Consider the following 26,941-nt stretch of genomic DNA (forward strand, 5'->3'; position numbering starts at 1 on the left):
TTCCGTAATTAAAGTTGATTACAGAACACACATAGAGTTATTATCATGATTGTCTAAATACACGCATGACTGTTGATATTTTTCACAAGTCGACCAGTCAGCGAGTGGATCTGCGCCAATAAGTCGGGCTTCGAATAATAATTAGGCTGGATTCGAATAATAGGTGTGAAATTCTTTCATAATTGTAAAATCGGGACCGAAATTTTACTTCGAAAAATAGGAGGTATTTGGATAATGAATTTCGAATAATATGCTCGTATTTATATTTATTTATATAGAGAAAAAAACTGGACCGCTCATCTACTTCGGATAATGTAGGGTATTCGAATAAAGGGTTGTTGATTAACAGGGGTCGGACTGTAGATAGAAAGAAGTAAATTTTTTGTATCTGACTTATAAATAAAATTTACTTGACTTGACAGGAATCCTGAATGCACTCTATACCGGGAGGTACTTTGTACCAGGAATGTCCAGATATTACAAATAATACTTACATAAGAAATTTCTTTTGTATGGAAGTGTTTTTCACATTTAACTTTTATACAAAATATGGCCTATTTTGAAGAAAACAAAAAGTTTTAATAACTTAATTCTCATAATTGTTTTTTACGCATAAAAACCAGTAGTATTGCTAACGATTTGGACCCAACATGACATTTTGAATGTGTGTGCAAATGCTTATCAAATGTTTACTCTTTTACTGTGTGATACTTGATAAATATTGAATGTAACCTAGTATCATTAGCAGTTTTGGACCATTTACATCTGTTTTTAACTTTTTATTGATTGTTATTAAGTCATTTCCGGTCTATAAGTCTATAGTAAATAACTATCTTATCCTAGATTGTTTCTGTATTATATGATGGTGGGCCAAATAAGGCTTACATTCCCGGTGGATAGTACAACCAGGAAACTTTGTTATAAACACAAGTTGATGATATCATAGACATAGGAACCTCTTGTAAAAAAGTACACAGCTCATGAGTGAAAAGCACAAGTAAGTTAACAAAGCATACTGTTACACTATTCTTATGAACTTTTAAACTCCATGCATTAAAAAAACTTCACAAAATACTTCACCAGCACAAGCCTGAACAGGCTGACCAGGTGCTATAAAAGATAAACAACACATTCACAAATAAATTTGACACCGTATGTGTAACAAATTGATTAGATCGAGACATTATAACATGAGCATAACAGGATACATACCCTTTCAATGGTTAAATCAAAAACACAGAGAGACATTTTAGATTAATATGTGTGCAAAAAATTCAATTACACTTCTTGTTTTCTCGATTCCAAGGACGCTTTTTACTGTAGCCAATCAAATCGCTTAGAAATGGCACAAAGAGAGAAAATGTACCTAACGCAATACAAAGAGCAGCTGCAACTTTTCGGTAAAAGCAATCGCCGAGGTGTTCCGAATGACATATTGCGACAAATTGACTTTAATTTGCAAATTTTAAAATCATTTATCATAAAGGTTATCATGATCATGAAGTAATTATTTAGCAGTAATTGGTAACTATAATAATATGTGAAATGATTTGATCCATGAGGTGTCCTTCTGTTACAATTTAATTTATTATCCTGCCTTTGTGATTGACGCGTCTTTTTCTTGCTCTATTAAAAGTTATGATTATTTAATACCGTGTTTCTGGATTTAATAATTAAAAGTCGTTCATCTGCTCTTAAAAGTGAGCAAAAGCAGAAACCTTTATTACTTAAAGACCCATGGCAAAAGATTATTGATGCTTAAATGTATATGTTACAGACTTTTAATTATTACAGATCTTAACTGAAAGACCATGACCCGAGACAGCTGGTAATTAAGGAAAACAATGGTAGGTCTGAAACAAAAGCTATTTACATCCAACTTTTTGTTAATATCCTATTCTTATTTTTATGAATATTTGTAATTGAACAATGATAATTATTCATTTATAAGCCTTGACATTGACTCTTAATGGCACAAAAGCAATGTTTGAAAGCCTGACCTTTAGAATATAATAAAGGCATATTAAAATTATAAAATTCATATCAAAATGTCTTAAGTTGATAGTTTGAAATCTCTATTAAACGAAATAGTTATTGTCTTGATAAACTGCACACGACAATATTTGAAATTATATTCTAATTATATTCTTAATGGGGCCTTAACCTTAGAACTGCACATGTGTTTCTTGAGCCTGATCCACTGCAGTCTACTAGCTAACTATTTTTGCGCAGCGTCAAAAAGATTTAATTCCCCATCCAAAGACAAAGTTATTTTTAAGACAAAAAATATTTGGAAAAAAAACAAAACAGTTCATTGCGGTTTTACGATTGAGCCCAGTTATTTGAGAATTCACGGCTTATCTATAGCCCAAAGTAGTAGAATTTTATTTATTTATTTCCTTTGTAAGACTTTAACTCTTATTTTATCCAACCAATTTGGTAATGGCGAGCAGCACACCATTTCACTGACGTTTACATTCGTATCAAGTTATCAAGAGAATACCGCGATCCATATAGGATTGAATGTGAACCAGACTTCACAAACTCAGGTGTCAATTTCCACGCGGTAGCCGTAAAAGGTTGGCTCGGGTCTCACTTCAGTGTTGTTATATTTTCAGGTCGCCGATCGGGATCATTGTTGCAACTACACGGTATCTCTCACGAACATGCTATATTTTATTTTTTACAAGAGAGTGATTTACAAAACTCATTGACTTTCCTTCTCAATCATGTTTCTAAATTACATGTATAGTGAGATTTGTCTATGTAATTAATAAACGGAATAAATATTGTTTAGATTAAACCGAGTCTGCAATTTTGATATGGCATTATTATTGCCATTGCTTCCATCACTAGTTTTCCAGATATAATCTTTTTACATTTAAGATAAAATTTAAACAAAGGCTACCAATTAACGCTGTATCAGATTAGGATAGAATAACTGCCAACCTCACCATACGAAGTGTCGCGACGAGCATCTAGGAGAAAATGGGTTTGGAAAAAATCAGTGGACATTTATCAGACTGGCAATCACGTTGTTCGTGTGGCATTTCGTAGATCTAATTAACTTTTTGATAAAACTAAAAGTTCGGATTGTCATTGTTTGTACTTTGTGTGTGATCATTTTACTTCTCAATCTTTACTGCAGTCATAGCCTTCGACATAAATTGGTGAACTTTCATGATAATGTGTGGTCTTACAGCAATGCCTTCATGCTGGTTAATATACTTAAACTATATGTAACACAAGATATTGTGAAAGTCTTGTTATTTAGGTATTCGTAAGCTTGGGTATTTTTGTGTGCCAGTTTATTTTATAGAAACGCGAAAGAAATGAACAAAATGTCATCTATAACTTTTGCTCAGACCATATGCAATAAAAATTCCCATCTATTCATTATTCTTGATTAAATTTGTTAGAGCAAGATAATTTCCGATAAAATATTTCATTGATGATACATTGTACCGGTACATCACCAATTAGCAATTAGAAGGAACGAACATCAGTGTTATATTTTAGTGAAAATACTTACCGTACTTGAGCTAATTTGACTACACTGTATATAGAAAATCTAAAATAATGTCCTAGAACTTATGCACATGTCTTTTTCGAAAGTTACCAAATAGAATACTTTGATAACTAATTAATATCTTCTTACAAAATAACGTTAAAATTCCAAATTTTCAAGAAATTGCGACAACCGTACTAATGCAAAGTTCTCAATTATTTTCCGGCATGCTCTTTGATTTCCGTCAGGCAGGACAAACTGCGTTATAATGTCTTTAATAATCAGACTGAGAGCATTCATAATAATGTTACGTAATGTGACGAGTAACTTTGTTTTTAAAAGAACAAAAAACAACCACAAACACCGCAAGTTTCTGAAGGTGTATAAATATCTCGAGCATTTCTTCATAGGTTGTCTTTAGGTAATTATTGGATATCTAAAACATTGGATAAAATATTCATTTGTGGCAGGATAACCAGGAAGTTTGGAATGATTTATCATTTTTTCCTCTATCAGGATTTATTCAAATGTTTAACTAATTGTGGAATATTCTACTGAAAATTATTTTAGACATTTGTGGAAAATACTTAAGCAGTGATTCATTCATTTAATGATCAGGACAGGATTATAAGTTTATTTATAAGTTTATTTAGGACTTTACTTATATATAATTATTTTGGCATCCAGGCAAAGCATTTGTAACCTTTGTATAAGTGTACTTATTACAATATAAACTTAAGTTATTTGTTTGAAGAAAGATAATTTTTATTGTTCGTTCAGTTACACTTTTGGACTGAAACACAGGAAATTATAACAAAACACGTTTTCATTATTGTTGTCAAGCTTTTGAACCTTTCCACAAGTAATTTACCACTTTAATGAAACAAATCTGTAAACATTTGTGGATTAGATAGTGACCACGGTTGTTCAAGATAAATCATGATATATATCAGTAAAATTAAATTAAAACGCCAAAAAAGAAAGGAAAAAAAACTTACTTCCTACCCATGCCCTTATTTGAAAAAGTCATCTTATTGTAACAGGAAAAGAATACGAAGTATGGAAGTAATGTACATTGTATTCTAAAAATTGATATTTCTACTTACATTTTAAAGAGAAATTAACGAATATTCTCCCTTGAAATCGTATAAATATATGCTTAAATTCAGTGGGAGTCCTTATGATTAATATTTCTGCCACCAAACAGTTTCACACATTCCTCCCTTGGTTAAAAAGATGCAGTGCAGACACGAAAATGCTAACAGATGTACGGCGAGACAAGCAGGGTGATAACATCTAGTTTTCTTTCGGGTTTACAGAACGGGAGATCCCTCATAAATTCTGACATCAACATTAGTGAAAATTAAAATTCATCGAGCCTCCTCAGGAATGGCGATAAATTACAAAGCACCTCAAAATGTTTAGGTGCGGCATGCCCGAATGAAACCTTCTTGGAGTAATCAGATAATCTTACAATTAGGGAAGGGACCAAATCATGAAACTTGTTTGATTAAATGTTTTGTATTAATTATCTTTACGATACTAAATACAGTAAAATGCCAATTAACGACCACGCCACAAATAGGACCACACTGGTATTTAGGTCCGTTTTTTTCAAAAGTACAAAATATTTGTCTTCTTTATTCATTGAGAAAAAATATAAGTATACCGACTACGTCTCGAGCTCTTAAGGTTTTGACGTCCATGATCCCAAAACCAGAACATTTATCAAGTATGAAATAACAGCTAACACAAATTGCTGCACAAATCAATACGGTTCGATTGACAATCTTAAGATGGGGAAAATCATTTAACAACACCAGAAAGTTTAGGTAAATAGTTTTATTGGCGTATAGATATGCATTTGTTTTTGTATCAATAACTATAATGGCAAAATATATAAATAACAAAAGTATTGGATAAACATTGTAAAATAAAATAATAAAAAGTTTTATGTTTATTAATTGTGTTATTTTTCACATTGTTAAAATTAGAGAAAAACTGTAGAATATATTTATCAAAGTAACATTCAGTTGTACCTTAGTTAAGAATTGCTTTCAGTTTTACCTGTCAAATTTGCCATAATAATTTATATACTAACTACTTAGAAAATAAGAGCTAAAAAGTCTAATGTGTAAGATTTTAAATAAGGTGCAATACCTATTTACTATAAACTATTTCCTCTAAAATCATGCATTAAAAATTTTGATAATTGAAGACTTTGTGTAACAGAAATAAAATAACAATAATCAATCATCCACCCTTTTACATGTTCTGTTAACTAAAATTTTGGTCACATGACTCCTTCCAGCTTACATATGCAAACAACTATCTTTACTGTGATAGATACATTTTCTTAACTCAATTATATAAATGTATATTCCAAATATATGAAAAAGAGTACTTTCTACACAAAATTACAGTAACAGAACTGCTTAGGGAATGTGTCAACATAATCAATTTCATCAAAATGTAACAAAACAACATTGCTCAGTCCTGAAAGATTTTAAGTTTACAGAGGTTGTCACTTTTCTCTATCATCAGGTCATGATTATGACTTTTATAACAATGATTAGTTTCATTCAGAGAAAACTATAGATATCTGTACATGACAAGCCAACAAATATCTATTGATAGATACATGTACTTGACAAGTAAAACATCTATTTCAGAGACGTCTGTACTTGACATTAAGCTAAACATTTGTATATTGACACATGTACATGGCAATCCAGATATCTATCTAGAGATCTGTACATGATCAGTACAACATCTATTAATAGATTTGTGTTCAGGAAAAGATCATCCAAGTAAACCAAATACTTTAGGACCAGCTGTAACACCCACAAACATATAGCTGGCAAACTCTCAAACTTGTTTAATAACCATTATAATAAAAGATTATATAATATGACTGGTCCACTTCAAACTTATTAAAACACAAAATATGCACTGAAAAAAAAATACTCAAAGAAAAAATACATGTACCAAGATTCAAAATAAAACTCATTCTCATGTAAAAAAAAGTTTAACAATCAATCTTCTAACCTATTTTCCATATCTAAAAAAAAGATAAATAATGTTCAAGAGGAAAATATGTGCCATTGATTAACTTAAATCTAAATATAAAAAAAGTTCATATATGGGGACAATTTAACTAAAAAAAAATAAATAAAAAAAAGAAAGAAGAAGCAAACAAGATACCTAAATATATAAGATTTGTTTAATATAAAACATGATTCTAAGATTTTTAAATAGAATGTTGAAAAAAAAATCACAAAAACATAAAAGTATCACAGATAAGTTAAAGAATATGAATACATAAATGTTGTACTCATTAATAAATTATAGATCTAACCACAAAACTTTCATGAATCCTAGGCTAACCACAAAGCTTTCATGAATCCTAACCACAAAACTTTCATCAGCTATGAATGTAAACCAAAATCAGATGTTGCTGATTTTAAAATAAGGAAATAAATATGAGAATGTTTGACATGCAACAACATTTCTTGCATAAAAGCTATTATTCCTAAATGATATATTGTTTCTCTATATATTTATCCTCCTACAAAAAGTGAGAAAAGATATGTCATTAACAAAACCGTCTAAATTATAACATACAAAATATATACCATTTCTAGCCAACTGTTTAAATACAGTATAATCCTCTACACACTAGAAATACAAGTCAAAATTTTCTAACAATTTACACAAATTCATTACTCATTTTTTTACCATTTATTTTTTTCTACTTTTCTTTGATGATTAACAGCATTTCTTAAAAGTCCATTATATAATTTATTCATATTATCTTTAAAAACTTGTTTATGAGATGTTCCAGTTAATTCTGCAGCTCTTTGAGTCCAATACTGGCCCGCGTCTAAATGTACCCAACTGAAATCAAACAAAGTCAATTATTCTTTTAAATTATAAAAATTTAAGATTATATTTGAAAAACAATGAAAAAAACTTATGTACACAACACAAAATAATTACACAATGCCTGAAAAAGTCTTTAAAGTACCACCAAGTTAAAAAAATTGACAATAACATAACCCTGAAATTAAGATTACACATTAAGTCTAAAATATTAAAAGCATTCCGGTTTGCATTCATTGATTCAAACCATCTTTAAAAAAAAATTATCAATATAAAAAACAGATGATGGTACATTTTTCAGGCATTCTTTCTAGTTTCTGCCAAAGTAAAAAGAAACCACACTTTGAATTTGCTAGGACAGCTACTTAAAAATGTTGTGTTTTCTAAAAATCTCCAATCAATCAATGATTAGATCAAAGTGAAATATATCATGATATAACCTTTATCTATTGGTGACACACAAACAAACTCATTGTAAATTATAAGTTTACATTCCTTAAATACAGAAGGCTAACTACTTGCCTATTCAATTGCTCAGATATAAAGGATATTTCAATGGGATCAATATACCAGTAAAATCATCATAAATATCTTATATTATTAAAAGTTAGCTCTTCATGCCTTTCAGATAACTTGAAAACATCCTTTTGATAGAAACTTGTCAACAGGAAAAATGTAATATTCAAATTTTTATAGATCCTTCAAGTGGAATTTAAGCTTGTCTATCAATTTAAAGTTTAAGTTCTATCCACCACCCAAGTTTTATCTAACTTAACATACAGTAAATGTTCTACACGTACAATATACCTTTACTTATAACATTTTCATATATTCATACATTTAAAAGCAACATAATGGTTAAATAAGCAAAACAAAATATTGATTGACCAACATGTAAAGCTTAGATAAACAATGAGCAAAAAGGTCAACAACATGCAACATTAAAACATTTCCACTAAACTCAAACAAATATCTTTGTGAACTTTCTTCAGCTAGAAGTTACCGGTAAGTGTAATTGTTGAAATTGTAAAATAATACTTTTGGTGAACATTTTTAAGTGTTCTTTATTCATAGTACAAAAAAATCACCATAATTAATTGAAAAACATGTTTTTGAAACTATTTTCTCCCTTCTTAGGATTTAACAATTACACTTGAATCTGTAAATGTGCATATACACTGCAGCTTATTAAATCTATGTAGAGATATAATGATCAATTTTCTTAAAACATTTAAGTTTTTTATGGAGTCTACATCTTCTGCCAGAAAATTATCATGCTTTGATCTGACATTGAATTGCTGAGCATTTTAATACACAGAAACATTTATTTGATTGAAATTTCCTCAGTCAGTTATAACTTTTAATTCAAGAGTGTTGAAAACATATTCATTGAGTTATTAAATATTAAAGATCCAATGATGTTTGTTCTGAAAACAGACTGTGTTGTTTTCTCATATTTTGGTTATAGCATTTGACCCCACCTTCCCCACCCACATAATGGCCACACCCAATGTCATATTTTACCCCTAAATGACAAGTAAGTATACAATGCACATTTACAGTTTAAAAGCCATTCAGCATGCAGGCTTGTGTTAATAAGGAAAGGTAAAACTGTATGAACCTTTTATTATAAATATCTTGGATAGTACCTCCTACTCCTGGCAATACTTGTGTCTAGAGCTAAATCATCTATAGAACCTCGTAGAATCTATATAAAACACCAAAATAAACAACATACATATATATAAAATGTTAGAATGGAGACAAGAGTAAAATAGGAGAGATATGGTAGGTGGCTAAAGCATGAAGTCATGCAAGGTATATGTAAACCTTCCAGGTGATTTGTAGGAAACAGATTTAAACAGTTCTATTTGACCACTTTGTAAAATTGTAAATCTTACTCTTTAAAGCTAATGATGTTGCTGATTTTGAACATTTATTCACATCATACAGTTATGTAATCCCACATTAAATCCCAATTAGCATGTATTTGACAAAATACCCTCTGAATTTTAGGTGCATTGTGATAATAATGAAATTACCACCTGGAAGGTTATAATACATAAAAGGAGATAATACTTCTGTTTACAACAGGCATAGACACCATTATAAGGTTTAAACATTGATAGTGTTCCAACCTATTGAATAATTTCAGGATTTTCAATCCAAACTGAGCGGATAAACTTGTCTCCTGGACGCGAGCAATGTGTCTATCTCAAGATCATCCAGTGAACCACTCAATGAATGTGATAACTGTAAATGAAGTTACACTGATTTATAGACTCTAATCTTATCTTCCGAAACTACTTCATTACTTTATCTTCATTTACAAACTTTGAAAGATTAAACTTTTTAGCTATATTTGTTTAACATAACAGATTTGTAGCACTATTAAAAGAAATTTTAACTCTTAAGAATTTTCATACAATTTGATATTGAATTTTCAGATAATGCATGATGTTTTTCATAAGATCCCTGTTAAGGGATTTTCTTTTTAATCGTTTCAGTTTCAATATAAAAAATTACTGTTCAATTAAAATTAAAATTGAAAGTAATCAATACATTCACCATACTGTTCAGATTATTATATATCACCTAAAACAAGTCTAAAGATGTGGGGTACTCACAGGAGTGTATGATCTAATTGGTGATGGACTTCTAGCTCTAATGAGAGCGCGGGCTCTTGCCCTGGCTCTGGCACGTTCTACTGCAAGTTCAACCTCAAGCCTTTCAGCAGCGGAGAGTGCTGGGGAAACTGGGCGTGAGAAGCGGCTACTGAAGCTTGGTCTGTATAGGAATGGGCTGGCAGAGCGTGGACGTGGTGTTGTAAGGTAACTTGGTTTTGAGGTCAATTCAGCAACTTCTAAATCTTAAAAAAAAAACACAGACACATATAATGACAAAAATCTTATATTAAGTAAATCAAGGTAATCTCATCTTATGACTTTGTCCTCTTTTAAATTTTATTCTAAAATCAAATGGCTTTCTTTTAATTGCTTTGCTTTAATTTCTCTTGTAGTTTATTATTAAGTATTTCTATGATATAAAGATAATAGAGGCAATTCAAAATTTGTCATCATCTTATTATCCTTTTTGTCATATAATATTAATATACATATACTTCTATATATTGTATGCACATGGAATTTAAATAGTCTAAGTAACAAATAAATATGCATTTTCAATTAAATAACAGTAAGCTTTTTCTTATTTTCATTTTAAAATATGTGATACACTGTCACATACATAACAGTACAGGTATGAGATATAGACTTACCTTCATCATCGGAGACATATTTGGTTGTATAAACTGGCAGGGAACCTGATGCATCTCTGATCACCTGTTAAAATATACAATATAAAATTAATAATTATATATATAAAAGTAGAACATAACAATTTGAGTATAATTTACATTTCATTGTAAATTTTAAAGATATTCCTAATCTTTTATGCTTTTTGTTTAGAATGATATTTTTTATTTAGAATTAATTTTATTTAGAATTATATTTAATTGATAGAAATTGAACAATGGACATAATTTTATATGCTGAATCATTTTAAAACATTACTGTGAAAATATTTTCAACTTTGATTTATTACCAGAAAGATTATACGAAAGTCAATATAAATTTATTTTTAACAAAATAAACTAATAAACTGACAAAGAACTAAAGATACATAAAAAGGTAGAAAATGATAGGAAAAGGTGCATGGAGGATTTACCTCTTTTATTTGTAATCGAGGTGTGAGTCTTGGTAAATCATCATAGCTATCTACAAGAGGCAGAATATAGAAAGATGTGAGCACTATATCTATGTTATATACAATACTAAAATACTATATCCAGTATATGATGTTAGCATGTGTCCCCTGTACCAAACCTAGAAACTATAGTCAGTGTACATTTGTCATACTGTGAGTTTGGTCTTGAGTAACACAATTCAATACTATTATTATCTTATGTTAATAATGATCACCATGTCCCTTTATCCCATCATATTAAATATTTTTGTAGATGACATAAAACCTGTCATTTACTTATTATTATTTTTCTACTCTGAGCCAACTTTGTAATATACAGTTTCTTTATAGGTGTAGTTTCAGGAGCTTAAAGTTTATTATATAAAACATTCTGTCCAAAACTTCATTTCCTTATATTTTTAAGATATTTTGTCAGTTCAAGAATAGTCTTTTAGTTCTAAACCCTTTTTTTATTTAAAAATCTACAAATATGCCAAAATTTCAGTATTATTGTCTGAAAGCTCATCTTGACTTATAATGTTCTTAACTTCAAGTGACCTTTTTTTTTTAACCAACATCTAACATTAAAGTTGAGATTGTGTAGAAAAGTGTATAATAACAGTCATGCAAAACTTTTACACTGTATAAAGAGTAACATACAACATCCATTGTAAATGTATTGTAAATGGATGATGCAAGGTGAATATTGTAAAGATGATATACTTTCTAGTTAGAAGTCTTATTACATGCCAAGTGTTCACATGCACCACAAGGTACTGTACATGTAAGCTACTGTACAATATTAAATCTTCAGGTTACTGTTTGGTACCAGTGAGGATGGCGAGTGCCGACATATAGTAGCTTTGGGAATATTTTTATTAACAAATTATTGAAAATGGTTTCTGTACCTTATTGACTTGGATTATGAAAATCATTACACCAAAACAATTGTTTAAAATGGCCAAAACTGTCCAAAAATTTTGCTCAGATAATGTAGATTTCTAATTCATAAAAGTAAAAGAGAAACAACTGAAGATCCAAGCAAGAAACCAAACTGTGAGAGATAATGACTAACAGAAGGACTATAATGTCTCAACTAACAATGGGAGATCCCTTTAAACTTGATTCTTTTCACTGGATCAGTGCAGATATTAATACAATGTAGTACCAGTTTACTTAAAACAAATAGTTAAATAAAACATTTTTTTTTTCAATTGCTACAATGTATATTAAAGTGTTTTGTGAAAACTAGAATAATTTATAAACATGCTGCTGTGATCCAGAAAAACAATCAAGTAAAGAGATTTTTTGTATTTTTCTTGTTTACCGAGTAGTCATCCCATGAATCTAAATAAAATATTACAGTGTAAAAGCCTATTTATGTATACCTAGTAAAATGGTTCAAAATAAAGGCCTACATGCACATTATGCTGCACTAACAATTTAATACAATTCTATAATACAGCAACAGTATTCCCTGTCTATGATTAAACAGAAAGTTAAAGCAAATTATACACAAATTTTCCTATAAGCTTAAAATATTGTAATATAAATACTGAAAAAAATGCTAATTTAATAAGAATAACTTAACACTATGTTCAGTTTAACAAAACTGAAATGTTGCAAACACAAGAACTGTTTGTAAGAATGACAACTGTACATCTTAAGTTAAAATTTTGCCTCTTAGTCTATGCTTCATAAAACTTGGCAAACTTACAAAGCAAACTAACAATTTGTATTGGGATCACAATCATGGATAGGAAAACTTGTTGTAGAATGCAGATTTACTTTCATAGAATACAAGTAATAAACGGTGCAATTATTTGTATATATGTAAGGCAGTTTGTGGTTAAGTGATTCTTGTGAATACAACATAATAGTAAGGTGTGTTTATTTAAACTAAATAACTTATCTTATATACATTCAATATACATGTATACTTCTTTAACTATAATAAAATCAATTTGAAATGTTAATGTTAAGAAAGATAGCAGTGTTTGGTATTGCTGATTAAATACAAACCAACTTAGTTATTATAATGAATATTGGAATATATAATGAACATTTTACAAAGATTTAACATCTATATTAAAGGTACAGGTTATAATCTTAATGTAATTCAGTTTTATTATAGTGTATACATGTATATTTTCTACTTAACATGCTATAACAGACTGATAAAGAACCATGAAGACACTGTCTAGGTACCTTATTCTGGTTACAGCATGGCCGTCCAGTTGGGTGAAAATTAGGGCCATGACCCCAGTATGCCCTGCCCATATGTCTTGTATAGGCCTGACATACAAGACAATTGAGGGCAGACAAATAGACCTTATGTATCTTAGAACAGACAGGGCATCTGGCTGACCCTATACCACCTACTAACAAGACAAGTATATACATTCAAAACATCTAAAATGTTATAATGTAATTGTTATATAATTATACATTCTTCATCAAGTACCTGAAATCTAAATCAAATTAACATAGTATTACTATAGTATTTCAACATATCTAATCAAACATTATATATCATCTATAAATGAACAAACAAAAGTTATCTGAAATTCCTAAAGGCAATTCATTTATTTGACTAACTCTGTGATTATTTTTTCTTTAACTGATTAGTATTAAGGATTTATTCATTTAATGATGTATGACTTTTATCTTATGTGCTAAAATTTTAAGTTCCTTTACAAAAATACTTTGGGAAAATAAACAAAACTTCAATTCCTTTGGTAGGCAAAAAAAATTAAGTGCTTTACTCCTGCTTAATATATTTTCTATTTTTACCTATTCAAACTTGTTTAGCAATATCTTAGATTTATTGCACTATATATAATTATACACACCTTGTAAATAAAATAGTGTTATGGTACATTTCCATAGAGAATAACAAGTTCTTGACTTGTATTTTATTACATGCTTTTCGGTGGTTTATAGAAATATATCAGTGATATAAAACTGGTAATTTCACTGTTTGAAACAGTGAAATTACCACTTTGATAATTTCACTATTTTGAATTTAAGCCCCTTACGTTGTTTCAGTGAAATACCAGCGTGCACAGTACTGGGTACCAACTTAATGACGTGACGTCGTAAATGACTTCACGTTGTATTATTATTTGGCGCACTTTTCATTCAGTATTAGGCTTAATGTCTTTTTAAAACGTTTCTTTGCATGTAATAAAAAGAAAATTTGTTTAGTTTAGTGTAAGATCGAAATATATTTCACCTTGTGAACACCAAAAGTTCATATTTCACTCGTGGCTGCGCCACTCGTGAAATATACCTTTTGGTGCTCACTCGGTGAAATATATTCCGATCTTACACTGAACTAAACAAATATCCTCTATATATTATTAAATATTGGTGAATCCCTGCTTGTTATTTTAAACTTCAACACTTACTAATCTTTGTATACTTAAATTTTAATACCTTTTCCAATGTGTACCCAATAAAGAGAAATGCTTAAGACATACATTTAATGTTAAACTTTTGTAAGAAATTGAATATAATGTATCTGTATCATGACATCTTTAAAACCTAATATTTAAAATATAAATTGTAAGGTTTTTTGTTTGTTTTGAATCAGAAGTCTGTCTGAAGTGCAGAATTTCATACAAAATATCTAACACTTAAAACAATACATTACTGTTTATTTCTTGATACAATCATAGTCAAACAAGCAAATTTGTTGGTTTGATATCACTCAGCCTCTGGTGACAGATTATTACTGTCAACTTATCTTAATACAATACAAAATGTATACATTTTCAAGATATAAACCCATAACAACTGTTAAATCATTGAAACTGTCTTATTTCTAAAACTGTACTTCTAGAGTAAACCAATATTTATTATCAAAGATATAACTACATCAGATACATGAGAAATATTATATACATACCATATCCACTAAGAGCACTTGATGGTCGGGAGGAAGATCTCTTGGATTTTTTCTTCTTTTTCTGTCCCTTCAATGCAGGGGCACCAGGTTTTCTGCCTATTAAGCTATCCTCCAACTGTAATCAAAATGGTTTAACTAAATAAAATACATAACCAACTTTATAAATCATTTAAGTCATATACTGAAACTCTACTGACTTGAAATGGAAAAAAGGTTTATTTGAAATTGAAGCCATATTAGATTAAAGCGGCCTACAGCTTTTATTTTCTGCTGGAAAAACAGTTCTGTGTTGTTTCAATCTAAATATTTCAGTAATTTTATCTTGGAAAAGTGAATCATATCATTGTTAAGCTTTCTTCAAAACAGCATTTAGAGAGCTATTAATAAGGCATCAGTGACGTTAGTTTCTAAAAATAGAAGATTGGAAAACAAAAACATCTACTTCACTAATTAAAATATAGAGAGAAGACTGGTAGGTTAGAGGTATCAAGGGGTTTCCTTATTGTTTATGTACTTTATTGTTGGCAAGTTTCAATTTCCACCTTAATTCTTTTGATTTGACAATTATAGGAAACAATAATAACATATTTAACTTTTAGAAAAACTGAAGGCCACTTTAAACTATCATATATATCATTTTATACAAAATAAGCATGGGATGATTTCTGAGTATAATTATTTTAATATTCATGTATAATTTGAAATAATTAACACAGATAAAGATTAAAAGTTCTACAATCAATGACTATATAAAGAATAACATTTTGTTATCATGCATGTAAGATATAAAAAAAAATAAAGAAAATTTAATCTACAAAAAAAAACAACATTTTTTTCTCATATTTGAACTATTGATAGTAGGGTTTCATAAACACTACAGGATATAATAAAATTACATGTATTTAGATTGTAAATGTATAATCAATATTTCAACTGCAAATGTAATATTATACTATAAAAATATTTAACAGATAGATCTACAATCAACTGTCAGTGCATTGCAAACTTTACAACCATACATTAAGAATACAGATCATTTTAGAAACAGGCATAAAGATTACCACTGAAATAAATATTTTTATAAGAGCCTAGGAAATCTTGTTTTAAAGAATTTTCAACAAAACACTGGTGGAAAAACTACTAAAAATGTACAACTGCATTATTTATTCTGGTTTGAAAAAAAAAAAAAACTAAATGAAAGTTGAGAATTTAAACACAGTCAGTTTCTACTATTAGTACTATTATTAAAAGACAACACCACAGCACCAATGTCAATTTTTTTTCCTAAATTTTCTATGTTTTAGAGTTTCGTACAGAGAAAAAAGGTTATAAAAATGGGAGATAATTTTTGCAAGACCTACATGCCGCACAACAAATGGTGCCTTATTTCCACCTTCAGTGTCGGATAAACTTTCATCAGCGTAAGACTTACGTACCCCAGACTTGGACCTGGAACGAAAAATAGATGATATCGTTGGCCTCATGTAAGATGGGTCGGAGTCGTAACTCTCCAAAGCTGAGTCAGAGTCGGAGGAATACGACCTGTGATAGATAGTAAAATATCTGATAACATTACATTCAAAAATTCTCCATAACATCAGTTCTATATGATACTTTATTCTGTATAGTTAGTAAAATTTGCATATTGGAATATTTTGATAATTTTAGAAATCTTTATTTCTATTAATTTACAACAAGAGCCATGTCAACATGGCCATCCCCCACCGAATGGGTTTGCTCATTGGAAGAATGTATATGTAGGAGAGCAGAATAGTTCAATCTTAAGAGGTCTTTTGGTAATGAAGTGATTACAGATTTGAAACCTATGTGAATACTGATGGCTGAAAATAGCAAAGGGCAATAACTGAAAAATAACAGGGTAGGTTATCATTCATGTGTGCTGCACCCCTCGTCAGTAAAATCTATCTACCTTAATAATGAAGTTTCAAGTTGATACCTCAAATACTTTTTGAGATAAGCTCCGGACAAAATAGTATGAAAAAGAACAAAGGGCAATAACTTAAAAATTATGAAAGGTAGAGTTATCATTCTTGTGCACTGCACACCTCCTGAGTGAGATCTATGCACCTATGAAGTTTCATGTTGATATCTCAAAGGCCTTTTGAGTTATGCTCTGGACAAAAATTAATTTTGAAAAAAAAACAAAGGGCAATAACTCAAAAATTATGCAGAGTAGAGTTATCATTCTTGTTCATTGCACTCCTCCTCAATGAGATCCATCCACCTATGAAGTTTCAAGTTGATACCTCAAATACTTTTTGAGATAAGCTCCGGACAAAATAGTATGAAAAAGAACAAAGGGCAATAACTCAAAAATTATATAGCGAAGAGTTATCATTCTTGCGCACAGCATTCCTCCTCAATAAGATCTATCCACCTATGACATTTCATGTTGATATCTCAAATACTTTTTGAGTTATGCTCCACTCAGGTGAAAAATTAAGTATGAAAAAAAACAAAGGGCAATAACTTAAAAATTATGAAAGGTAGAGTTATCATTCTTGTGCACTGCTCACCTCCTGAGTGAGATCTATGCACCTATGAAGTTTAATGTTGATATCTCGAAGGCTTTTTGAGTTATGCTCTGGACAAAAATTAATTTTGAAAAATAACAAAGGGCAATAACTTAAAAATGATGCAGGGTAGAGTTATCATTCTTCTGCACTGCACTCCTCCTCAATGAGGTCTATCCACCTATGAAGTTTCAAGTTGATACCTTAAATACTTTTTGAGATATGCTCCGGACAAAAATGTCGGACGGAAGGACGGATGGACGTTCCAACATTTTGTGTTTAGGGGCTATTTTCTTTGTTATTTTCTTTGTTTTCTTAAGGGCAACTAGCCCATAAACTCTTTGATCACGGAATGAACCTATTGTTCTCTTTTGTTCTCTTTACTGTTATATAGCCCCTAAACCCAAAATGTTTGCTTGGACGGACGGAAGTTCTCACAGGACAGTAATTATGTGGCTACTCTATTGTTCTCTCTATTGTTCTTTTTAGCCACACAAAAGAAAATAGCCACATGAAAGCATTACGGAATGAATGACATCAAAGTGATAAAACAGTTACCTATTGTCCCTCTAGCCACATAATTACTATCCTGTGAGTGCGGACGAACGGACGGACAGAGACTATTTCTATATCCCCCGCCGCCTTTTCGGCGGGGGATAAAAAAATATCAGACAAAAATTAATTAAAACAAAAGAATCAATAATGAGGATGAATATTTGTTTTAGTTACTTAGTTATCCTATGTTCTTTTTACTTACTTATTTTTACTGATTATATTATAATTATCTTAATCAACCTATGTATAAAAATAGTCTATTATAAAGGCAGTCTAGCTCAAATGCTTGCAAAATTTAAGCCTAGTATGTAATTGCACATTTTCCAAAGTAGTGAATTTGTCAAACTTTACACGGATTTTGTTTCTTTATTTGCAATACTTAACTTGAAAATTTTTATTGGCAATGCTTAACTTGAAAAATTAGCACACCAGTTCATATTAAGGATTTAAAATATCAGCCAAATCAGGCATCGAAAAATATTTTCAAAGTCACTCGTCCTGCAGGATGAGTAGCTTCTAAATACAATGTGTAGGCAATATTTTTCTACTTGTCCTGCATCAAGTTCTCTTAAATTCTACTTGTAATTACGAGCGGACGAGTGGAATTTTATATCTCTGCAAATGGATAATCTTTTTGAAAAAAAATTACAGAATCATAACTAATGTTTAAATGCTGAACTTAGTTCACACGGACAGAAAACATTGTGATAAAGCACCAGAACATTTGCCATTCATGAGAGCAGACAAACTGTGAATTGTCATCTCACTTTAAATGCATGATGCAGCATCTGATACAGTGAAAATATTCCCAATGACTATATTATAGAGATTGGAGATGCTATAAAAAAACATCTGTCCCAGCTAATAACCAAACATAAATATATGACCTTCATAGTAGAAGTATGAATGTCAAAACAATCCATTATTTTTTTACTTAAACATTACAAGGTTGCTACAAACATTAATTTTTGTGACTAAAGAATTATTTAAAGTTCAGTTAAATGTAAAAACATTTCTGAATGAGATAGCATAACTCATAAGCATGAACAACATAAATTACAATTAATGTAACATTTATTTTCTTTTTAAAAGAATGCTGCAACATAATACATGGCATCAAATATGATGTCATCTAAAAATGGTATAACACAGATAATATTTAGTGTGATATAAAATAACAACGACTGTGAGAATTAGTACAAACTAATGTTTCATGCAATAAGTAATGAATCTTGTTGATATAGCTGTACAGTAACTGAAGTAATGCTGGAATTATATTACAGATGTAACGCATCTCAGAGACAAATGTAATATACCTCAGCAACAGATGTAATCTACCTCTGTGACAAATGTAATATACCTTAAGGACAGATGTAATATACCTCAGCAACAGATGTAATATACCTCTGTGACAAATGTAATATACCTCTGTGACAGATGTAATGTACCTCAGCAACAGATGTAATCTACCTCTGTGACAAATGTAATATACCTTAAGGACAGATGTAATATACCTCAGCAACAGATGTAATATACCTCTGTGACAAATGTAATATACCTCTGTGACAGATGTAATGTACCTCTGTGACAGATGTAATATCCTCTGTGACAAATGTAATATACCTTAAGGACAGATGTAATATACCTCAGCAACAGATGTAATGTACCTCTGTGACAGATGTAATATACCTCAGTGACAGATGTAATATACCTCTGTGACAAATGTAATATACCTCTGCAACAGATGTAATGTACCTCAGTGACAAATGTAATATACCTCTGTGACAAATGTAATATACCTCTGTGACAAATGTAATGTACCTCTGTGACAAATGTAATATACCTCAGCAACAGATGTAATATACCTCAGTGACAAATGTAATATACCTCTGTGACAAATGTAATATACCTCTGTGACAGATGTAATGTACCTCAGCAACAGATGTAATCTACCTCTGTGACAAATGTAATATACCTTAAGGACAGATGTAATATACCTCAGCAACAGATGTAATATACCTCTGTGACAAATGTAATATACCTCTGTGACAGATGTAATGTACCTCTGTGACAGATGTAATATCCTCTGTGACAAATGTAATATACCTCAGTGACAGATGTAATATACATCTGCAACAGATTTATTGTACCTCAGTGACAGATGTGATGTACCTCTGTGACAGATGTATTATACCTCGGTGACAGATGCAATATACATCTGCAACAGAATGATGTAATGTATTCCTGTGACAGATAATGTACCCCTGTGACAGATGTGATATACCTCAGTGACAGATATGGTGTACCTCTGTGATAGATGTAATAAACCTCAGTGACAGATGACATCATGTAATATACCTCTGCAACAGATGTAATATACCTCTGTGACAGATGTGATGTACCTCAGTGACAGATGTGATTTACATCTGTGACAGATGCAATATACCTCAGTGACAGATGTAATATACCTCTGCAACAGATGTGATGTACCTCTGTGACAGATGTGATGTACCTCTGTGACAGATGTAATGTACCTCTGTGACAGATGTGATATATCTCTGTGACAGATGTGATGTACCTCTGTGACAGATGTAATATACCTATGTGACAGATGTAATGTACCTCTGTGACAGATGTGATGTACCTCTGTGACAGATGTGATGTACCTCTGTGACAGATGAAATATTTCTACAGGATAGCTTCAGACACAAATGTTTGTATTGGAATGATAAGTCAGAGAGAGAGAGCGATATCCTCTGACTGTATTAATTATCTATGCTAAATTGATTTATTTGTGAATCTTTCATATCTACAGTATGCCATTTTGTAATATAAGACATTAAGAAAACACAGTCAACAAAAATAAAAGCAACAAATTTATAACTAACATTTTCTGCAACAAATTTGGTTACAAGCTAGGAATGTTATAAAGCTAAGTGGCTGTAAAAATTGATTTATCATGCAATAACCTATCTATGTACACATGCAATGACAAAGCTTCCGAAAAACATCTTATTGTAAAATTCTGAGACATTTTAAATAAAAATTTAGTCACAAGCAAGTCCATATCAAACAATGATATAAGATTTGTTTCACAATTAAAAAATGAAGTTTTACCAATGATATGGCCTTATGGATATATTGACGCATATTCATTTTGCCTCAGGTGCCTTAAAAAAAAACCTTCAAATATGATAAGAATTCAGAAAAATAAACTTTGTCAGAGCATGAAGTTCTAACTACTGAGGACAAGACATACCTAGATCTAGATATTGTGATGCACAAACTGTCTGGACTGAATGAAAACATGCAAGATCACTATCATATGATGGCATTGTAAATAACTCATTACCTGTACATGTTACATTAAGATGATACCTATGATATCTTGATTAAAAACATGATCTTATAATGTTGATGCAATGGTATGAATATAAATTAAAACAGAAACAGATTAGAAGATGTTTAGGGAAAGATTGAGATAAGGACCATAAGAAAATGTTGTAAGAGTACTGAAATACAGTGCTAACACCAACTTAACTTAGCAGAATCTTCAATTTTGCAGCCACATCACTAAATACAAGATTTTATGTAAACCCTTCACCCAACCTGCTCTGACTATCTGAATTATTGATAATTTGATAATACAACACTTGATGTCAGCATTTTTATTAATGTTTGCTCAGTTTCTGGTAAATATTTCCCCTTTTTGAAGGTATTAAAAAAGAATGAAACCCCTTGACATGTGGCTGCTTAAGATACTTGTATGTGGGATTTGAAAATTTGAACAAATAAAAAGAAGAACAAATTCAAATTGAAGGATTATTATAAGAAAACACATAATTACATGTCCTCAGTCAAAGATCTGTGATAAAGAGAACATGAATACTAGTACATAAAATGCAATTACCTTTATACCGAGACAAAATTTATCAATTTTCTTAACAAAATTTTAATAAATATCCAATTTTCAACTAGTTAAAAGTATAACTGAAAGTTATGTTTCTTTATTACACGTTCATTTTCCTAATTGTATTGATATAACAATAAGTTGTATATTCAAATTTTAAATAAACTTCTATTCTGTTTTGTATCTAGATAACCAGCTAGAAAGTAGTAAATTGTTTCAGTGTAGATTTATAAAACCTTTATATACCAAAGACCTCGCAAAACACATGGGAAAAACAAACAATGAATACGCTTTCACAAAACCAGTTTGCTAGCTCATCACTGACAACTATAAGACATACCTGCATGTTCTTGTCCTAGATCTTGACCTGGACATTGAACGACCTCTGGTTCGTGACATGGACCTAGACCTGGAGCGGGCACGCCTTGCCAACTGAAAAAAATACATGAGTATATTAGTCCTTTAAAAAAGAAAATATAAACATTGGCTGTTGTCTTAATAAAAAACGGGTACAAAAATGTATTTAACCATACCTGTCACAGAGAGTATCATTTATGTTACACTGGTTATTGCAATAAGCCCATCTATTAATGCTGACAAGAAAAATCCTTAGAATTCCCAAGAGATAAAGTATTCATATAGAGAGCTGCATGCCTCTAGATGAGCAAAAATATTTCGCTATAATCAAACCTGAGAAAAATGTACTAAGATTTTAGGAAAGGTATAAAGATTCAAAATTCTATTAAAAATTTACATGTTATGTGCGTTAATGACCAAAATTTTCAGTAAATATAACTGTATTTCTACTGCGTTACTAACACAGTAAGGGCTATTTTTGCATGTTTTGACCTCTTTATAGTATTTTACATAGGTTGTTAGTGCAAATGATAACATGTAAATTGCATTCTTTTGGTAACTTTACAATATTATACTGTTACATACATTTTCATGAAAATTAGCATGAATCTGGAGGCGTGCTGTTTTAAGAAGTCATTTTCCTTAACCAGAAGTCGTTGGTCAAAAAACATCTAAGTCATAAAGAAATGAGTTTAAAATTTTCATTGATTCTTGTAGAGGAAACTAGAAGTTCAACAATACCTTTTCTTCCTCTAGAGCATCTTCAAGGGCATCAAGTTCTGGCGACTGTGACTCTTTAATAACAGTCTTTGTTGTAAATTCAAGTTTAGGAGATATACCCTGAAATATAATGGTTATAATCTATAAAAATGTGTACAAAATTTACATTCTTCATACATGCTTAAGTTTTTAAGAAATATAAGTATAAAAGGAGAATGGAAACTGATTTCAAAACATTGTTATGCGAGGTAACACCTAATGAAACAGCAAGAAAAACTATTAAATTATGCATGACATACTAATTTACAATCTATCTACAAGTCTTCATGAAAAAAAATCTTGAAATGAATATTAACAAAACTCTGGAGTAGATAAGCAATGCATGTCTTACAGGCCAAGCTATGGTTCTGGAAAGGAGTATTTCCCTGCAGGCAGATGTGTATGATGGACAGAGAGATGGATATGGGAAAAGAAATTCTCTAGCACTTGTGGAGTATGAGGCAAGTCTGACGGCACCATCAGAGTAATCCGAGTACTGTAATAGTTCAATCACAACCAACTCATCTGAAACAAAATCATATTTTTAAGTATTTTATAAGTGTCATTAGCCAGACACTTATTCTTAGTAACTAACAAACCTTCATTATGGGAAATTCAAAAATGCATGATGTAGTTTCTAGTTATGATACACAACAAATTACAAAAATAAGTAGAGTAAGTAGATTTGTTTGATAACTTAAGATATACTAGTATTTCTTGATTTTACCATGGTAACATATAACCACAGATATTGATACCATGGTCACCAGTTATACTGCTCCCCTCTATTGTACATTCTCCTATAATTCTTAAAGAACTTCAATTTAGGAGAAGTAAAAACATATTAAAAATTTGCAAAGAAAGGGCATTCATACAAAAAAATGTAGCATAAATGTTTTAAACTGAATCCAACTATTATAAGGTATTTACATTTTTATTTTAACAAACTTTCTCAAATTTTGACTGATATGTGTAAGATTTTAACTAAACAAACCTTCAAGAAATTCTGCTACATCTTGTGGATCAACTGCTGTGTAATATGTCTGTAAAACAATAACATCATTTTAAGGAATAACTTATGTTGAAATATAAGGTTGTCCATTTTTTAATGTTTTCTGATCTATAAGTAACTAATATAGTGAAAGTAAAGACATCTTTAAAAATAAGTTTTATGACATGGGCACATTCATTAATTTCACAGCTTAAAGTATTAAAAGTCCTATCCACTGTTCAATTAAAACTGTTAAACTGCGAAAAAATCTGATTAATTCAGACAATTACAGACTAAATCTGATCCTTCCTTACTCAGTGATTGCATTACAATGCCTTGTTTATCATGTCTATATAAACATAAAGAATATGTTTCAACATGCCTGATTCAATCTCAAACATCTATACTTAATATTCATTTAAAATTATTAATTATAAACCATTAATGTACAGAGTTTAAATTTAAAGAATAGAACCTAAGTTTTAACTCAACATTAGTTTGAAATAATTGTTTATGATAATTGTTGTTTACACATCCATAAAAAGCAAGTAAACAGTGTTGCATCTAGAATTTTAAAATTATGGGGGATTGTCCCCCACTCAACTGAAAAATGTGGGGGGTATGAAAACAAATGTGGGGACATGCATTTACCTAACAATATGACATACAGAAAAGAATTCATTTATTTTACATTTAAGCATTTTTGACAGCTATCGTCCGCTCAACAATAGAAAAATAAAATATTAACTTATACGTGCGCAGATAAAACCATTAATACACACACAAGATGACCCGGTCGGCTGCTACAGTTTTTTGTACCTATTTTAATCATTACTGTGAGTGAAAACAAACATAGCAGAAGCGTTCAAGATACGATGAAGATTAACTGAATTAAGTTGAAAAGATAATCAGATGCGAGACTTGGCTCGCATCGACTTCATTAAGATGCGTGATCTGCAAAAAATATGTGCAAAACATGCAAATTATGCGGCCCAGATGCAACACTGAGTAAATACCTAATATTGATGACTAATGAGTTGACATAAAGTTATTAAACTTTAAATACAACTTAGTTGCTGCCTATTTAAAACATTTTTAAAATGGAATTAGTTCTTTCTTATGCCTATTTTTCAAGAATTTGTGCAACACAATTATATCAGTTTCCTAGTCTATGTTTCTTTAACAAAACAAGAATCAATCTGGTGGTAATAGAAGTTAAATAGTGCTTAATAGCAGTCCTAAATAATATACTGCAATAACATACCTTTTCAAATCTAAATGGTTCATGTAAGATCATTGGAAAAATGGATGTAACATTTCGAGTATTTCTGTACTGCCCAAATACACTGATACTAATGTATAAGTCTTCTCTGCTAGGCAGCCATACACCAGGAGCCGATACCTAGTTAATTAGAAAGTAAAGACTGTATTTTAAAATGCCATATAATAAATATTTTGTTTAAATGTGTGTTTTGTGTTCTATTTAGGATTGATAATAAAAATGTTAATAATTTAAATTTATAATAAAAAATAACTTTTAAAAATTATCTTTAAAACTTAGTTAAAAAGATCTATCACTTATATATATTTTATCAGATAAAAGCTATATGAAAATAACTTGATGATTAGGAGCACAATCAAATCTCCATATATCATTTAGAGCAAGCAAATAAGCACAAACTTGTCAAGTATTTTATTACTCTGCTTGCCAAATATAGCGAAATTTATACATATTTTATGACTAGTAGCGTAAATACTCTATCAGCCAAAGATTACATCAGTAGTTCTCAATCAATAAAGTGTAGTATTCAATACCCTTCTGTATTGCTGACATATACATTCTCATAACCTACATATTCAATCAAGTTTAAAACATTTTTTGTGGATCTATAACTCCCAATTTCTCAACAGTTATGAACGTTATTAAATATAATTCATTATATAAAGAAATGGCATGCAACTTTTAAAAAAATTTAATCGTTCCATTTAACAAATAAATCGATATATTTAATGAATAACTCTAGCGGGAGCTCGTAAACAAGAAAAAACATGCTAACAAAATAAGACGAAAGTGTGAAGAGAGAAAAACACTTACCCTAGCTAAATCTAAATCAACAACACAGCGCAAAGCACGACGAGGCATAGTTTTTCCCCTTATTGTTCTTATAAGCAGACAAACTGGTGTAAATTGTTAAAAAAATGACAAGTATTATAAAAACAATCGAGACTTCTGTCCCGTTGCGCTGATTCCAAGGACGCCCTTTTACTGACCAATCATATTGCACCAACAATCAAGGGAGATTTTGTTAAAATGAAAAAATAAATCATCAATGTGTTTTTGCAAAAAGAAACTTTTATAAACAAATAACAAAAACATTAGGAATTATATTTTTAACAATTGTCAACTAATGATATATGTAAAAAATATTTACCTGACAAAAGATAAATGTTAATTTTATGAAAATGATTTCTCCCTTATTACATTCGTTTCGCACTAAAGTAATTTCGTACTTTCGTACAATGTATGAAAATATTTAATTACTTAACTTAATACATCTAAGATATTTAGAGATACTTTTAAAATAATCTTGATAATGATTATGAAGATACATGAGTACCACTTTACTAATGGATGGAAAAAATAATAATAGGAAAAAGTGTTTGATGCCTGACGAGCTGGCATTCTACAATTAAACAAATGCATTAAGATTAATGATTAAGATTAATTTAAATACATTTTAAAAGAAAGGATCCGAAACCTTATTGAAAATGTTTTTTGACAGTCTTAAAC

General features: G+C 30.2%; 2 protein-coding genes across 21 annotated transcripts in view; both read right to left on the reverse strand.

Moving 5' to 3' along the window:
* LOC132758332 (spermatogenesis-associated protein 6-like) overlaps nucleotides 1-1,327 on the reverse strand; it is a 34,660-nt gene extending 33,333 nt beyond the window's left edge. For all 3 annotated transcript variants that reach the window (XR_009629562.1, XM_060749921.1, XM_060749922.1), the window contains exon 1: nucleotides 1,213-1,327. Coding sequence is in view for 2 of the 3 variants with exons in the window: in XM_060749921.1 (XP_060605904.1) it covers nucleotides 1,213-1,248 (36 nt within the window). In the remaining variant the exon portion in view is untranslated. The remainder of the gene's footprint in view (nucleotides 1-1,212) is intronic.
* A 5,907-nt stretch (nucleotides 1,328-7,234) lies between these two features.
* On the reverse strand, nucleotides 7,235-26,436 carry LOC132758333 (spermatogenesis-associated protein 6-like). 18 transcript variants are annotated; one of them, XM_060749939.1, is made up of 15 exons: nucleotides 26,246-26,436; nucleotides 25,415-25,552; nucleotides 24,154-24,202; nucleotides 23,512-23,684; nucleotides 23,142-23,240; nucleotides 22,384-22,475; nucleotides 21,981-21,998; nucleotides 21,393-21,428; nucleotides 16,481-16,493; nucleotides 15,045-15,159; nucleotides 11,117-11,166; nucleotides 10,668-10,731; nucleotides 10,018-10,259; nucleotides 9,040-9,098; nucleotides 7,235-7,405 (listed from the first exon to the last, which is right to left on the reverse strand). In XM_060749939.1, exons 1-15 carry the CDS (start codon nucleotides 26,291-26,293, stop codon nucleotides 7,243-7,245), a joined length of 1,359 nt encoding a protein of 452 aa, XP_060605922.1. In that variant the 5' UTR covers nucleotides 26,294-26,436; the 3' UTR covers nucleotides 7,235-7,242. The 18 variants fall into 18 exon arrangements, with proteins under 18 accessions (XP_060605922.1, XP_060605913.1, XP_060605911.1 ...); XM_060749930.1 differs by having other exon boundaries at nucleotides 16,406-16,493; XM_060749928.1 differs by having other exon boundaries at nucleotides 16,481-16,586.
* Between the last annotated feature and the right edge of the window lie 505 nt (nucleotides 26,437-26,941).

This window comes from Ruditapes philippinarum, unplaced genomic scaffold, assembly GCF_026571515.1.
Source record: "Ruditapes philippinarum isolate M1 unplaced genomic scaffold, ASM2657151v2 ctg667_1_1_1_1, whole genome shotgun sequence".
NCBI lineage: Eukaryota > Metazoa > Mollusca > Bivalvia > Venerida > Veneridae > Ruditapes > Ruditapes philippinarum.

Bases quoted from the DNA above. Each gene is read 5' to 3' on its own strand.
- LOC132758333 (XM_060749923.1), bottom strand. From the start codon at position 26,293: ATGCCTCGTCGTGCTTTGCGCTGTGTTGTTGATTTAGATTTAGCTAGG. The intron at 25,553-26,245 runs GTAAGTGTTTTT...CTAATTAACTAG, and splicing joins TTGATTTAGATTTAGCTAGG to GTATCGGCTCCTGGTGTATG. The intron at 16,587-21,392 runs GTATGTCTTGTC...TATCTATCACAG, and splicing joins ATCACAATATCTAGATCTAG to GTCGTATTCCTCCGACTCTG.